Below are 16,938 nucleotides of genomic sequence, written 5' to 3'. Positions count from 1 at the left end.
CACCAACAGACCATTTTACTGGAGCGGATTAAAGAGACCAGTTTTCAGAAGAAATGAAGCCCCAGAATCCTCTAGAGCAGAGGTTCTCAACCTGTGGGTCGCGACCCCTTTGTAACAATGAAAATACATCCTGCATATCAGATATTTACATTATGATTCATAACAGTAGCAAAATTACAGTTATGAAGTAGCAACGAAAATAATTTTATGGTTGGGGGTCACCACCACATGAGGAACTGTATTAAGGGTCGCGGCATTAGGAAGGTTGAGAATCACTGCTCTAGAGTAATCCAACCATTCTTAACAACATATTGCTTATAATCAAGTCCCAGATAAAGCTGTAATGGCTAATTTCCAGTGTTAACTTGACTAGATAAAGGAATATCTACAGAACAGTAAAGCCTGAATTTTGGGTGTATATGTGAGTTCATTTCCAGAGGAAACTGGGGTGAGTCTGTGGACTAAATGGGGGGGGGGCATCTGGATTTGGCAAGTTCTTGGGCCTTCAGTTTCAGGCTGAGAGACACACTAGCCTTCCTGGCTCTGACGCTTTTGAATTTGGATTCAGTCATGATTCTGCATCATAAGGTTTCCAGTTCGCAGACAGCCTGTCCAGACATTTCAGCCTCCATGACCACACGAGCTGACTCCCCTCATAAACCCGTTTCATATATCTACATCTACCCCATTCATTCTGTCTCTTGGAGTATCCTGAGTAATACCTGACCTCTAGCCCATATACTATCACTGTATTACTCAGACACAACAGTGAAAACACAAACATTTACTTAAGACACCAATTCTTTTTTCTTTGTTGCCCAGTCTAGAGTGCCGTGGCCTCAGCCTAGCTTACAGCAACCTCAAACTCCTGGGCTCAAGCAATCCTCTTGCCTCAGCCTCCCAAGCAGCTGGGACTACAGGCGCCCACCATGACACTGGGCTAATTTTTCTATTTTTTTTAGTAGAAATGGGGTTTTACTCTTGCTCAGGTTGGTCTTGAACTCCTGAGCTCAAGCGATCCTCCCACCTTGGCCTCCCAAAGTGCTAGGATCATAGATGTTAATATATATAGATACTAAAATAGATGTGGGCCCACAAGCACACAAGAAAACATGATCCTTCTGGCTCCCCACACGTCCTCTAAGACACTTCAAAACAAAGTAATGACAAGAGTTCACATAATGACAACCAGAGGACAAGCTGGAACACCAGATTTTTAAAACCTGGAAGACTGCTGGGCATGGTGGCTCACACCTGTAATACTAGCACTTGGGAGGCAGATGAAAGTGAATTGCTTGGCTTAAGACCAGCTTGAGCCAGAGTTGAGACCCTGCCTCTAAAAATAGAAAAAATAGCCAGCCACGAAGGCTATGTTAACTAGTTTGATGAAAACATTTCAAATTGTATATAAAACCAGCACATTGTGCCCCATGATTGCACTAATGTACACAGCTACGATTTAATGAAAAAAAAAAAAAAAAGAAAGAAAGAAAAGAAAAGAAAAAATAGCCAGGTGTTGCGGTGGGCTCTTGTAGTTCCAGCTGCTTGGGATGCTGAGGCAGGACGATCGCTTGAACCTAAGAGTTTGAGGTTGCTGTGAGCTATAATGCCACAGCACTCTGCCGGGGGCAACAGAGTGAGACTCTGTTCCAGAAAAAAAAAAAACAAAAAACACCCCCGCCCCAAAAACCCAGAAGATTAGTAGCAAAGAAAATCATTGAGACATACATTAACAGAAAAACAAATGAAAGGGACTCTTTTCGATGGTTATAAAAATCAAAAGAGGTTGTCCCCAGTAGCCCGAGCTCACCTGGTCAATGTTGGCCAGCAGCTCCTCACCCTGCACCAGCATCTGAGAGAACTGCAGGCCCTGCTCTGGACTGGCCCTCATCACGCTCCTCAGCAGCAAGATCCAGTCTGGGGCGTATCTGGCCTAGAACCAACGGAACCAACTGGGAAGACAAACTAGAAACTGTGGGCATTAGAAAAAGATGTTCCCCACCCTCTACTCCGAACTTGTGTTTACAAAGAAATGAGCGTACGTGTGTACCAGCCCTCTGTCAAACATGATATCTAAATAAACAAACTGATTCCGTGTGTGTGGACGGCACAATTAACTACGCAAAAGGCACAGACCACAAAGAAATCACCTGTCCATGTGCACACCCAGCCTGGCAGTAAGCAGCAGCTCGACCTGGGGACCTGCTGAATCAACACCCAACTAGTGCAGAGTGGGGTGCTGGAGTGGGGAGGGAGAGAGTGAGGTGAAAATTACAGGATGGTCTCTACTTGAAGGGGTGTGTGCAGGACTATAAAAATAAAACAGGATAATGACAACTGAAGTGACTAGAAGGTGGTCATCAGTGAACACAGGTGCCGACCGCAGCACCGGTAACGCTGGCACACCAGAGCACCTGCTGAGAGGGTGTTTCTTAAGCTTCAGAATCAGCAACCACAACCCCAGGAGAGGAATGCGTGAGATGCAGATGGTTCAACATACCTTTTTGGCGTATAGCACAATGTTTTGGAATTGGCCTGTTTCTGCAAAACACTGGATCACTTTGGCACATTTGCCCAAAGGTACATGGCTCAGAGCCAGTGTAGGGTCAGCAGTTTTGACCAGATCTCCCAGCTCTTCTGAACACTCCAGCTGTGGCATGACAAAGAAAAGGCAGAGCTAAGACCAGAAGGGCAGGGAGCCGAGAGCCCAGCTCAAGCTGTGCTGGGCTGTGACCTCACCTTGTCTTCCATCCGCCACTTCTCTAAAAGTTGCTTGTGCCCCTGCTGAAGAACTAGACAGCAGAGTTCCAAGGATTCAAGTTAAGCTGAGCCTGGTCGAGCAGGATTCCCAAGTACTATAGCAAAGGAGAAGCCTGGCCAGGCTGGGCAGGCACACTCTGGAGCTTGTGAATTGTGTCACTTGTCCGCAGGAGTCCCTGATAATAAATGGGACTGCAGGTCAGTGTGCTATAGCCACAGGGATCAATTTGTTTGCATCAAAAAAAAAAAAATCTGCCAGGCATGGCACCCGTAGCACAGTGGTTACGGCGCTGGCCACATGCACCGAGGCTGGCGGGTACGGGCTCTAGCCCAGCCAGGGCCAGCTAAACAACAATGACAACCGCAACGAAAAATAGCCGGGTGTTGTGGTGGGCACTTGTAGTCCCAGCTACTCGGGAGGCGAGGCAAGAGAATCGCATAAGCCCAAGAGTTTGAGGTTGCTGTGAGCTGTGATGCTACAGCACTCCACCGAGGATGACATAATGAGACTCTGTCTCAAAAAAAAAAATCTGCCAGTGGAAATTCCACACTGAACTGTCAGGGACAAAAGCCCTGCCCTAAGATGACTGGTTCAGCAGAGACCGTGACCCTGGCAGGTCCATGGCCTGCAGGCAACTCCACAGGCAGACCTCACCTGTGCCAGCACACAGCGCTGAGAACAGGCCTCTAGACATGGTTTGCTCGTAACACCAACTTGAAAGACAAGAAGGACTCTTTCAAGGAGGAGCAATCTGAAAGTCTTTATCTACCCAGGAGAAGATTTAGTCCCAGGACAGTTTATCTTCATGAAATCAACCAAGAGAGAAGCCGTGACCAGAGCTGCCACGCTCTGGAGGAGTGCAGAAGTCCAGAGCAGAAATGCACAACCACGCAATGCTTGATACAGTTATAAAACTGTCAAGGAGGCAGCAATAGTGGAAAGTTCTAAGTCACAAAAACGCAAAACTCTGCCTCAGCGAAGATGCTGGGTGAGAAATACACACACAGAAAAGAGCGGGAGACAGGGACGCAGACCGTCAGGGCAGAGACTGGGAGTTCTGTCTGTTGCCATCACTGAAATTTTAAAACCCAGAAACTGAAAACCCTCACACAATACTGATAGGCTCTGATTCTGGTAGTGAAATGCTTCTATGACTTATTTCATTCTCAACGTTGACTCGGAAAATGTGGGAATCCTGACAAGCATTCGAGGTTCATCACCTTCGGTGCCGATGCTGCTGCTTTGGCGGCTTCAGTGTAGCTGCGAGGAGCACGTTGAATTTTCTAGCAAACAACTTCTCTGCCCCAGGCAGGTTACCACGGACAGCCAGACACAGAGCAAGGTCTGGATTCTGAAGGACGTCAGCTGTGTAATTCACGATGCTGTCTTCCTCAACACAGACGAACAGCACCTGCAGGACCAGAAGGGGAGACGCTCAGCCTAGGGACACTCCACACCTCTGCTCAGCCCCATTCCCTCTCAGCCTGGGGACACGCCACACCTCTGCTTGGCTCCATTCCCTCTCAGACTGGGAGGGAGGCCACTTCTCAGGCTCGAAGTGAGCAGTCCTGACAGTTGCGAGGATGCCAAGAAGCTGTGGCTAGTGGTGGCGGAGCAGCTTGGCACAGCTGAAGCGCGGGATCCCACAGGGCTGTCATGGTCACACGGACGATGCCACATTGAGGCATCCAGCACCACGCCAAATGGCCTGTCTGATGGAACTGGCGATTTTTTCCCCAAACTTTTTTTCTAAGCACACATTTTTTCTTTTCTTTTCTTTTTGAGACAGAGTCTCACTATGTTGCCCCAGGTAGAGTGCTGTGGCATCACAGCTCACAGCAACTTCCAACTTTTGGGCTTAAGCGATTCTCTTGCTTCAGCTTCCTGAGTAGCTGGGACTACAGGTGCCCACCACAACGTCTGGCCATTTTTTTTTTTTTGCAGTTATCATTGTTGTTTTAGCTACCCAGGCCGGGTTTGAACCCGCCAGCCTGGGTGTATGTGGCTAGCACCCTTCCCACTGAGCTATAGGCGCCGCCAGATTTTCTTCTTTTAACTACCTCTAAAACTCTGACTGAGAAAAGTGACTTAAATGCCAATAGTACTGGCCAGCTGAGGTGGTTCACACCTGTAATCCCAGCACTCTGGGAGCCCGAGGCAGGTGGACTGCTTGAGCTCAGCAGTTCAACACCACCCTGAGTAAGAATGAGAGCTTCTACTAAAAATAGAAAAATCAGCCAGGCATTGTGGCACTTGCCTGTAGTCTCAGCTACTCGGAAGCTGAGGCAGGAGGATCACCTGAGCCCAGGAGTTTGAGGCTACTGTGAGGTATGATGACGCCATTACATTCTAGCCAGCGCAACAGAGCAAAAAGAAATACCATAGTATCTGCTTTTTTAGCCCTCTGCAATTACTGTGTGATCCGAAGAGGTGTGTGGTGAGCATTAGAAGCGCTGTCCCTCGGCAGAAGCTCCAGGCATGAGGGAGACCATGCTCCTCTCGCTCCTCTCAGAACCAAAGAGGGCAGTGAGGGAAGGGAGCAACAGGAGACACTGGTTTAAGCTCAGTGACAGGAGGGAACTGTCCTCGCCGTTTTCCTGGAGAAGGGCAGAGTTTAGGTGCCTGTGCCCAGTGAATGGAAACACTGTAAGAGAAGCCTCAGAGTTGCATACCTGTCCCTTCTTGTTGATGTCAATAATCCCTGAGGTTGGTTCATGGGGAGCCGTCACAAAGACTGTGTCGGCACTAACACGGCTCATGCAGATGCACACGCCGGACTCCAGGTCATACATGTGCAGATAGCCATGCTTTGTGGCCAGGTAGATAACACTGTGTTTAGCTCCAACCTGTAAGGAGACAGAACAGGCTGGAAAAGGAGGCAGCTCTGTGTTGGGCAGAAGACTTGCTCACGCATGAGGACTAGAGCTCTTGAGTGGCTCAGGCTGAGAGAGCACTGGTGGGAGTGATGCTTTTCTTTTTGAGATAGAGCCTCAAGCTGTCACCCTGGGTAGAGGGCCATGGCATCACAGCTCACAGCAACCTCCAGCTCGTGGGCTCAGAGATTCTCCTGCCTCAGACTCCCAAGTAGCTGGGGCTACAGGTGCCCGCCACAACACCTGGCTATTTTTTGGTTGCAGCCATCATTGTTGTTTGGCAGGCCCGGGCTGGATTCAAACCCGCCAGCTCAGGTGTATGTGGCTGGCACCTTAGTGGCTTGAGCCACAGGCGTTGAGCCAAATGATGGTTTTCTGAGGCATGAATTCCAAGTCCTACGCCCTGAGAGCTAGTTTTTTTTTTTTTGAGACAGAGTCTCAAGCTGTCGCCCTGGGTAGAGTGCGATGGCGTCTTAGCTCACGACAACCTCAAACTTTTGGGCCCAAGCGATTCTCTTGCCTCAGCCTCCCAAGTAGCTGGGACTACAGGCACCCACTACAATGCCTGGCTACTTTTTGTTGCAGTTGTCACTGTTGTTTAGCTGGTCTGGGTCGGGTTCTAACCTGCCACCCTCAGTACAACGTGGCTGGCGTCTTAACCACTGTGCTACAGGCACCGAGCCCTGAGAGCTAGTTTTAAAGTCAATAATGTGTCCGACCACTCACAAATAAAGGTCCAAGAAAATCAAGCTATTCTATCTATCTTTCAGCTAGATCTATCTTTTCCCCAGTTTATAACCAAAACCCTTTAAGCAAGCTGCGAATTCATGAAAGAAGGAAAAAGACCCCAGACAGTGAGCCCCCATCCCAGCCTGCCCTCTGCTACACCTGCTAACCTGTGACCTTTGCCAAGTGCCCCACTCCTCCAGGAAAATACTCAACGCAGAGGAAAACCTGAAGGGGCTGGAAAAGAGGGATCCCCTCAACTGGATTATTATGAAACACTGAGTAATGGCTCAGGAGTTCGAGAGTTCGAGACCAGCTTGAGCCAGAGTGAGACCCCATCTCTATAAATAAACAAACAAACAAAAAAAAATAGCCAGGCGTTGTGGTGGGTGCCTGTAGTCCCAGCTACTGGGGAGTCTGAGGCAAGAGAATCACTTAAGCCCAAGAGTTGGAGGTTGCTGTGAGCCCTCTACCCAGGCAAGAGACTCACTTAAGCCCAAGAGTTGGAGGTTGCTGTGAGCCCTCTACCCAGGGCGAAAGAGAGGAGAGGAGAGGAGGGGAGGGGAGGGGAGGAGAGAAAGGAAAGAAAAGAAAATAAAGAAAAATAAACTAGATGTGGTGGCAGGTGTCTGTAGTCTCAGCTACTTGGGAGGCTGAGGCAAAAGGATTGCTTGAGCTCAGAAGTTTAAGGTTGTGGTGAGCTATAATGATGCCATAGCATGCTACTCACACGAAGGGTGACCCTCTTGCCATATATGCCAACTGATATATATATGTCAGTTTCTGAGGAAACTGATAAGCCAGCCTCATAGAGAAGAGTGAAAAAACTCACAGTTGGTGGCACCCATGGCTCAGTGGGTAGGGTGCTGGCCACATATACCATGGCTGGGCGAGTTTGAAATTGGCCTAGGCCAGCTAAAGCAACAATGACAACCGCGACCAAAAAAATAGCCAGGCATTGTGGCGGGTGCCTGGAGTCCTAGACACTTGGGAGGCCGAGGCAAGAGAATCACTTAAGGTTAAGAGTTTGAGGTTGCTGTGAGCTGTGATGCCACAGCACTCTACCCAGGTGACATAGTGAGACGCTGTCTCAATACATACATAAATAAATAAATAAATAAAAATTAAAAAAAAAAAGCCTTCAAACTAAAACAATTGAATACAAAATTCAAAAAACCAACCAACCAACCAAACAAACAAAAAAGTACAGTATTAGGCCAGGCTCAGTGCATTTTGGGCAGCTGAGGTATACAGATAGCTTAAGGGCAGGAGTTCAAGACCACCCTGGGCAACATAGCAAAACTGCTTCTGCAAAAAATGAAAAAAATTAGCTGAGCACAGGGGTGCCTGCCTGGAGGTTGAGCTGGAAGACTGTTTGAGCCCAGGAGTTGGAGGTTACACTGAGTTATGACGCCACGGTATTCTAGCTTTGGTGACAGAGTGAGACCCTGTTTTTGTCCAAAAAAAAAAAAAAAAAATCACAAATGGAACTGAGAGTCCTGTGAGAGAATCAACCATATATGAGAGTTTAATAGACCTGTCAGTGGCAAATACACACTCTATACTGATAAACAATCAGCCAGCTATAAGGGGATAAGGAATGAGGGCAAAGATTTGAATCTCTTTGTACTCTCCAGATCAAAGCAAATTCCAGATGGTTCAAAGATTATTTATCTTTTTTTTTTTTTTAAAGACAGATTCTTGCTCTATCACTCAGGCTAGGGTGCCATGGCCCTAGCCTAGCTCACAGCAGCCTCGAACTCCTGGATTCAAGTAATTCTCTTGCCTCAATCTCCCGAGTAGCTAGGGCTACAGTGTATCATCATGCTTGGCTAGTTTTTCTATTTTTAGTAGAGATAGGGTCTCACTCTTGCTCAGACTGGTCTCGAACTCCTGAGCTCAGACAATCCACCTGCCTTGGCCTCCTAGACTTGCTGGGATTATAGGCGTGAGCCACTGCACTCAGGCTACAAAGATTTTAAATAAAAACCAGATACAATTCAGAGAGTAATGAAAAAAAACATGCTGGGTGCAGTGGTGTGCGCCTGTCATCTCAGCTACTTGGGAGACTGAGGTGGGAGGGTCATCTAAGGCTAGGAGTTCAGACCAGACCAGACAACACAGAAATCCTGTCTCACTTGGTAAAAAAAATGTGGGGGGGGCGGCGCCTGTGGCTCAAAGGAGTAGGGTGCCAGCCCCATATGCCGGAGGTGGCGGGTTCAAACCCACGCCCGCAAAAAAAAAAAAAAAAAAAAAAAAAAATGTGTGTGTATGTGTATAGGTAAGTACTTCGATAACCATGGGTACAGAATTATTTTCAAGACATGATACCATAACAAAAGAAACAGAGAGATGATAGCACAGCCACATGAAATGGCAAAAATTCCATAAGGTGGTTCACACTGCAAATTATTACTGGGAATAATATTCAAACCATGTCAGACCCTTGGTATGCTAGAACCACGAAGAGTTCCTACAAATAAGATAAAGATCCCAACACAAAAAAATGCACAAAACTGCAGAGTAAACAGTGGGAGGGCATGAAAACCACCAGACACTGCCAGAAACAGCTTGGGCAGGAAAGGGTGTGGTCCTGAGCCTATGACCTGCACACGCCCCTGACCCAGCAGGAACGGGCAGGGCAGTGTAGTCCTGAGTCTGACCTGCATGTGGTCCTGACCTAGCAGTGTCATTTCTAGGAATTTATCCTTAGACTCTTAGACTGATGTACAAGGATGGATCGACCACAATGTTCCTGGAAGTATTTATTGTAAACATAAATACCCACCAACAGCATTGCTTAAATGAGCTAGGGTACATCTGCAAAACAGGTAACATAAACAATGAAACAGTTACGTGTATTGGGCTGCACCTGTGGCTCAGTGGGTAGGGCGCCGGCCCCATATACTGAGGGTGGTGGGTTTGAGCCCGGCCCTGGCCAAACTGCAACAAAAAATAGCCGGGCGTTGTGGCGGGCGTCTGTAGTCTCAGCTACTCGGGAGGCTGAGGCAAGAGAATTGCCTAAGCCCAAAAGTTGGTGGTTGCTGTGAGCTCTGATGCCATGGCACTCTACCCAGGGCAATAGAATGAGACTCTGTCTCTAACAAAAAAAAAGAAAAAGAAGAAGAAAAAGAAAGAAACAGATACATGTATTTCAGCAGCGTGCTAGAAAGCTCACGAGCAGCCAGGCCAGAGAGCCACGGCCGCGAGATTCCATTTGTGACCAAACGTGCCTGGGCAGGGGGGTCCACAGGGCGCTCACAACTAGCAGCAGGGGTATCTCAGCTGATATTTAATTCTGCAGTTACATTTATTGACATTGCTGGAAATTCCTAGATGACGAATTTTTATAAGACGAAAAAGTAAAAAGGAGATTACATCATCTTACACATATAATGTGATCCCAATTTTGTTCAAGAAAGATTTACATATACTTGTGTCATATAACAAGTAGTAAGATCTTTGATCTATTTTACAGCCCACTGCTTGAACTTCAAAGGAGTGTTTTCTTCTTTGTGCATTATATATTCTTGTATCACAGTGAACATTTAATCTTCTATAATAAAAGGGAAAGGCCCTTGGGCTTTGTGTGTGGGGGGAAGGCTCAGGTTACCCTAATGCCTGAGCAAGGTGCCCTTTTCCAGAAACCTGCCTTGTCTCATCCTTGGCTACATCCAAGTCTGTAGCCTCTAGCAGGTTTGAGTGAGACGCAGCTGTGGCCTCTTGTGCTTCAGGGGTGCTTGGGTGGATATGGTATGACAGACATGGTCACAGAGCAGCACGTTCCTACCTGCATAGCCACTGGAAAATCAGTCTGCGCCTCTGGAGGGAAGAACACACCCACGGCTTTCTTTATAAAAGGCTGGTTTCCAGCTGCAGACTGCCCAACTTCGATGATGTGCAGCTATAAGAGAGACTGTAGGTCAATCCAGGGAGCTGTGCTTGGGGGCAGGCAGATGCTACCAAGGGAGAGAGGTGAGCAGAGCCACAGGTCCGCGTGGTCACTATATGAATGACACTCAACTCACATTAAACAAAGCAGGGCCCCTTCACTTGGGCACTTGTGACACGCTGCCCATTGCCAGGCACAGACAGAAGAGCCACTGCTGGCAGAGTCTCCCTGTCCCCTTTCCCTGGGGCTCCGTGTCAATGCCCGTGGAACTGTTAGCCTAGTGGGCCTAGGCTAAAGCAGAAAAGTGTCAGGCCTAGGCTATAATACCGGCTAACTCCTGGCAAATTCTGGACTACACACTTTCAAAAGAAAAGAAATAAGTCTAGTTCACTCCCAAGATAAATGAGAAAGTACTAATTGATTTCTTACTTCTAGTTCACTCCCAGTTTCTTGCTTGGCTAACTCCCTGGGAAACCAACCAGGAGGTACCAAGTGTCCCTGGACTGACCTTTAAACAATACCACATGGAGAAAACACTGAGACTAAGTTGTATGGGGGAAAGTATTGAAACTAATATGTAGGGCGGGCCTGTGGCTCAGTGGGTAGGGCACCAGCCCCATATACCTAGGGTGGTGGGTTCAAACCTGGCCCCAGCCAAATTGCAACAACAAAGAAAATAAAATAGCCAGGCATTGTGGCAGGTGCCTATAATCCCAGCTACTCAGGAGGCTGAGGCAAGAGAATCGCCTAAGTCCAGGAGTTACAGGTTGCTGCAATAAAGTGAGATTCTGTCTCTAAAAAAAAAAAAAAAAATTAAAAAAAAAAAGAAACTCTGATGTTTAGGGTGAAAATATTAAAACAAAGATGTGTGACATATGGCTAACTGCAAAATTTTGCTTCTGTACAATGCTTGCTTACTTCCCCACCCAGATGCACCTGGACAGCCTGCGTGCCAACCAGGATGCAGACCAAGCATTAAAAACCTGACCCCTTAAACACTTGGGGCTGCTCTCAGAAACCCCATGTTGGGACACTGAGGCAGTCGCCAGCTGGCTCTTCTGTGCCAGGACTCTGCTGTGAATTCAGCTTGTTCGACAGCATGGTCTTTGTGGAACTCCTGGGCACAATAGAATAAGGGCTCCAGCTGGGATCTGCTGTCTGGTCCAGCTCTGCTCACTGCCCTCCTGGACACAGCCCAGGCTCACACAAGCCTGTGAGTGACTAGATCTCATCCCTGAAGCCCAAACTCACAAGACAGTCTGCCCATGGCACAGGCTTGAGGTTTTCAAGGTCATGCTGGGGTATACAAGAATCTCTGTGGAGGGTGGCGCCTGTGGCTCAACAGAGTAGGGCGCCGGCCCCATATGCCAGAGGTGCTGGGTTCAAACCCAGTCCCGGCCAAAAAAAAAAGAATCTCTGGGGCGGCGCCTGTGGCTCAAGAGGTAGGGCGCCGGTCCCATATGCCGGAGGTGGCGGGTTCAAACCCAGTCCCGGCCAAAAACCAAAAAAAAAAAAAAAAAAAAAAAAGAATCTCTGTGGAATCAGGAGGAATCACAGTAGCTGGGGGTCCTCCCTGCCTTCATCCGAGTAGCTCCAGGTTCCCGACCTACACACACACCTTCCCCATAACCTTCACTCAAAGAAAAGAGACCCCACAGCTAAAACAACTCGGGAACAAAATCACAAGGCGGGTAAGAGACAGAACAAGTGCTGGAGGGAGCTCAGCAGAGGAAAGGGACAAAGGTGCCCCTGGAAGTCGGTCAGGTAGAGGAGAGGAAATGCCAGTGGGGCCTGGGAAAGGAGTGGAGAGGTGGAGGAGGTGGCCCAGGAGAGGAACACAGGCTGAGTGGAAGCACACGGGCGGCTTCTTCAGGTGCAGACGTGGGGGATTTGACACTGGGAATTTACATGTCTCGCAAGCAGGCACTTGAATACAGATAAAGGTAGGGCAGGAAAATTCTCTGGCTGGGCTCAACTGGCAAGAAAGGGTGGAAAGGGTCTGAGGGCCTAATAAATTATTCCCTACCCTGAATGTGAGGTGACAGGGTTCAGTCTACCACACAAGGCCAAGGCACAGGGGAGGCTTGCCAGAGGCCTGGCAATACAGCAGGATGGAATGGCGCCTGAGAGCTGTGGTTTTTCCTGGTAGCCAGGATAGGGTGGTGCTGCCCACAGAAGTAGAGGTGTGGGGCAGGATGCCAGGCTTCCTGGTGCAGCTGTGGGAGGAGGTCAGCAGGCAGGAAATGTGTCCAGGCAACACTCATCTATAGGAGGAGACTGTCGGCTGATCCCCTACGACCAATAGACTCAGGTGGAAGAGGCCTGCAAGGAACTCAGACTGAGCAGGACCCCGATGGGACCCCACACTCTTCCCTGCAGGAGGGGAGGGGAGACTCAGTCACAAGATACAGGGCAGCTTCTGGGATAGTTATGGTGGGAAACTGCATTTTTCAGGCTGCTGGTGTTTCAGAGCGGAAGGGCCTGTCTTGAAGGTCCCCCTGCCACCTGCAGCTCTGCTGGCTTGCCTGAGAGGAGCAGCTACCAGACAGCCTTGCCCTTCTCTTCTGAGGCTGCTACCGGTGCCACACATGGGGAGCTCCCAAGGGGAGGCCTGGGCTGGCCAGCTCTGTCTATTTTTCTTTTTTTTATTAAACCATAGCTGTGTACATTAATGCGATCATGGGGCACCATACACTGGTTTTATAGACCATTTGACATATTTTCATCACACTGGTTAACATAGCCTTCCTGGCATTTTCTTAGTTATTGTGTTAAGACATTTATATTCTACATTTACTAAGTTTCAAATGTACCCTTGTAAGATGCACCACAGGTGTAATCCCACCAATCACCCTCCCTCCACCCATCCGCCCCCCCCTTCCCCCATTCTTAGATTATAACTGGGTTATAGCCTTCATATGAAAGCCATAAATTAGTTTCACAGTAGGGATGAGTAGATTGGATACTTTTTCTTCCATTCTTGAGATACTTTACTAAGAAGAATATGTTCCAGCTTCATCCATGTAAACATGAAAGAGGTAAAGTCTCCATCTTTCTTTAAGGCTGCATAATATTCCATGGTGTACATATACCACAATTAATCCATTCGTGGATCGATGGGCACTTGGGTTTTTTCCATGACTTAGCAATTATGAATAGGGCTGCAATAAACATTCTGGTACAAATATCTTTGTTATAATGTGATTTTTTTTGTCTTCTGGGTATATACCTAGTAGAGGAATTACAGGATTGAATGGCAGATCTATTTTTAGATCTTTAAGTGTTCTCCAAACATCTTTCCAAAAGGAATGTATTAGTTTGCATTCCCACCAGCAGTGTAGAAGTGTCCCCTTTTCTCCGCATCCATGCCAACATCTCTGGTCTTGGGATTTTGTAATATGGGCCAATCTTACTGGAGTCAGATGATATCTCAAAGTAGTTTTGATTTGCATTTCTCGGATGATTAAGGAGGATCAGCATTTTTTCATACGTTTGTAGGCCGTATGCCTGTCTTCTTCACAGAAGTTAACTTCAAGTCCCTTGCCCACCCTGAGATGGGATCCCTTGTTCTTTTTTTACTTATACATTTGAGTTCTCTGTGGATTCTGGTTATTAAACCGTTGTCAGAGACATAATCTGCAAATATCTTCTCCCATTCTGAGGGCTGTCTGCTTGCTTTACTTATTGTGTTCTTTGCTGTGCAGAAGCTTTTTAGTTTGAAATAAAAACAAAGCAGGAGGAATCACGCTACCAGACCTCAGACTATACTATAAATTGATAGTGATCAAAACAGCACAAAAACAGAGAGGTAGATGTATGGAACAGAATAGAGAACCAAGAGATGAACCCAGCTACTTACTGTTATTTGATCTTTGACAAGCCAATTAAAAACATTCAGTGGGGAAAAGATTCCCTATTTAACAAATGGTGCTGGGTGAACTGGCTGGCAACCTGTAGAAGACTGAAACTGGACCCACACCTTTCACCATTAACTAAGATAGACTCTCACTGGATTAAAGATTTAAACTTAAGACATGAAACTATAAAAATACTAGAAGAGAGTGCAGGGAAAACTCTTGAAGAAATCGGTCTGGGCGATATTTTATCAGGAGAACCACCCCCCGGGCAATTGAAGCAGCTTCAAAAATACACTATTGGGACTGGCTCTGTCTACAAAGAGGGTGGTAAGCTGTGCTCTGGGCCACATAATTACATACATAAGGTCAGCCTAAATCAGCCTTATCAGCAACAAAACCAACATTTGACCTAACTCATATTTTCCCACTGGTTCTCAATAAAGGTAGGTGTGAAGTATTTTACTCAACAGGAGACCAAAAAACTCAAAGAAGTATATTTCAGTCCAGGGAGTTTAAGCAGCCACATTTCTGAACTCCTCTTCTTGGGGAATATTTCAGGCCTAAGGAACAACCCAGAACAACGTTTCAGGAGTGTTCATGCTAAGAGCATACTGGGAGAAGGACTCTGTTTTGAAGCCATTCTCCCAGCAACTGAGGTGATCCTGGCGGACCCCAGGTCACTGCGGGCACCAGGAGCTCTCCCACCTCTGGCTGTGCCAGGGCAGCCCTGCCACACAGTGCTGGCCAGGCCTGCACCTCACAACGCTCACCTGGCCCTGGGAGTCCTATCTCTCTGTGGCTTCCCTAGGCCCTCCACCTCTACCACCTGGCAGAACCATACCTTCGTGACATGGAGCCATGCCCGGTGGTAAAGATGGCTCTGTATTTGTGACTTCATAGCCGTCTCTACCTTGAGACTGATGCCAGGAGCCAGAAACTGTACCTCCCTCCCCTGAAGGGCCCATCTCAGTACAGTCGGCCTGAGAGGAAGTTTGGGGAAAGAGGCCAATTCATCAGCAGCTGACTTCAGGTTTCTAACTTTATGCCGACATTGCTGCCAGACCACCAGCACATCCAGCAGGGTGAGCGGCCCACACACGGCCACAAGCCTTTGACTGCACAGGCCCCTGCAGGCCGTGTGCCCTCCCCAGCCACGCTCATACAGACACCACAGAGCAGCTCTTACCTTGCCTCCTGCAGGACCATGCACAGCAAAGCAGAGGAGGGTGGCCGCCTTGGCGTTCCCCTCGACCTTGAACTCTGCGAAAGCAGCGGCATGGCCTTCTATGGGTTGTGAGACCTTCCTGTCCACAGAGTAAAGCCGCATTGCCCCAACCACACAGTTTTGCTGAGAAAAGATATTTTGCAATGAAAGGGAGAGAAAAGAGATGAACAGAAACAAACAAAATGACAGTCTCTTATGTTGATATACCTCCTCTAGTGAAAATTAAATCAGCAGCTATTAAAGGGATGATATAACAGCATACATCAGGGAAAAAATAAGACCATAAAAAAGAAGGGTGATTCTCATTCTTTAAATGTGTGTGTGTGTGTTTTCATAGGAAATACGTCTTGTGCCTTTTTTATGGTGGGGGAACAGTCTCACTCTGTTGCCCAGCCTAGGGTGCTGTGGTGTCAGCCTAGTTCACAGCCTCACAGCAACCTCAGATTCCAGGGTTCAAGCGATCCTCCTGCCTTAACCTCCTGTGTAGCTGGGACTACAGGTGCCCACCATAATTCCTGGCTAATTTTTCTATTTTTAGTAGAGACAGGGTCTTGCTCTTGTTCAGGCTGGTCTTGAACTCCTGAGCTCAAGCGATCCACCTGCCTCGGCCTCCCAGAGTGCTGGGATCACAGGCGTGAGCCACCACGCTCAGCCCAAGTCTTGTTTTTTTTGTTTTTTTTTTTTATTGTTTGGGATTCACTGAGGGTACAAAACATTAGATTATACTGATTGCATTTGTTACGTAAAGTCCCTTTTATAATTGTGTCTCACCCCCAAGAGATGAGCCAGACACTGACCCTCCATCCCTTTCTCTCCTCCCGCTCCCTGTTTCTCATTCCCTTGCTCCCCACCTTGAACTGATTGGAGTTTTTCTCTTGTCTTGTGCGTTTTGGAGGGAAAAACTCTAAAACGTTAACAGCAGTTAAGTCAGAGGGGTGAGAATAGGCTATTTTGAAAATTATGTTTTCTGGCTCAGCGCCTATAGCTCAGAGGCTAGGGTGCCAGCCACATACACCGGAGCTGGCAGGTTTGAATCCAGCCAGGGCTTGCCAAACAACGGCGACAAGTACAACCAAAAAAAAAAGAAAAAGAAAAAAATTATGTTTGCTGAAACCTATTAAGTAGCAAAATTTTTGTTTAATAAAAACCAATTTTCGCTTTATAAAACTTAGAACTTACATTTCCACAACAAATTTTAGTACATTTATATCCAATGTCAAATGCTCAAAAAGCTATGTAAATGGAACATGAAAGTGTCAACATTTCAAGTTCTTGTAATTCAACAATCAAACACACATCTCTGCTGAGTGAGGCCCATGCAGTCTGTGGGTAAGATTCAGACCCTCAATCAATGCCCCACTACTTACACACCTCCTTAAAATGGGAAAACAAAGTCTTCAACATTTCTTTTCTTTCTTTCTTTCTGTTTTTTTTTTTTTTTGTTTGTTTTGTTTTTAAGACAGAGTCTCACTTTATCGCCCTTGGTAGAGTGCTGTGGAGTCACACAGCTCACAGCAACCTTCAACTCCTGGGCTTAAGCGATTCTCTTGCCTCAGCCTCCCAAGTAGCTGGGACTACAGTTGCCTGCCACAACGCCGGGCTAT

The 16,938-nt window shown here is 47.4% G+C and overlaps 1 protein-coding gene across 1 annotated transcript in view; it reads right to left on the bottom strand.

Moving 5' to 3' along the window:
• The window catches only part of CLTCL1 (clathrin heavy chain like 1), a 131,655-nt gene that overhangs the window by 69,717 nt on the left and 45,000 nt on the right, over positions 1–16,938 (bottom strand). Inside the window, 9 exon segments of the mRNA XM_053587525.1 lie at positions 1,811–1,933; positions 2,501–2,650; positions 2,740–2,819; positions 2,822–2,936; positions 3,982–4,025; positions 4,028–4,172; positions 5,434–5,607; positions 10,151–10,264; positions 15,296–15,457. Coding sequence (XP_053443500.1) covers positions 1,811–1,933; positions 2,501–2,650; positions 2,740–2,819; positions 2,822–2,936; positions 3,982–4,025; positions 4,028–4,172; positions 5,434–5,607; positions 10,151–10,264; positions 15,296–15,457 — 1,107 coding nt within the window.

The sequence above is a fragment of the Nycticebus coucang genome, chromosome 4, assembly GCF_027406575.1.
Source record: "Nycticebus coucang isolate mNycCou1 chromosome 4, mNycCou1.pri, whole genome shotgun sequence".
NCBI lineage: Eukaryota > Metazoa > Chordata > Mammalia > Primates > Lorisidae > Nycticebus > Nycticebus coucang.
This window is presented reverse-complemented; position numbering and strand designations above follow the sequence as displayed.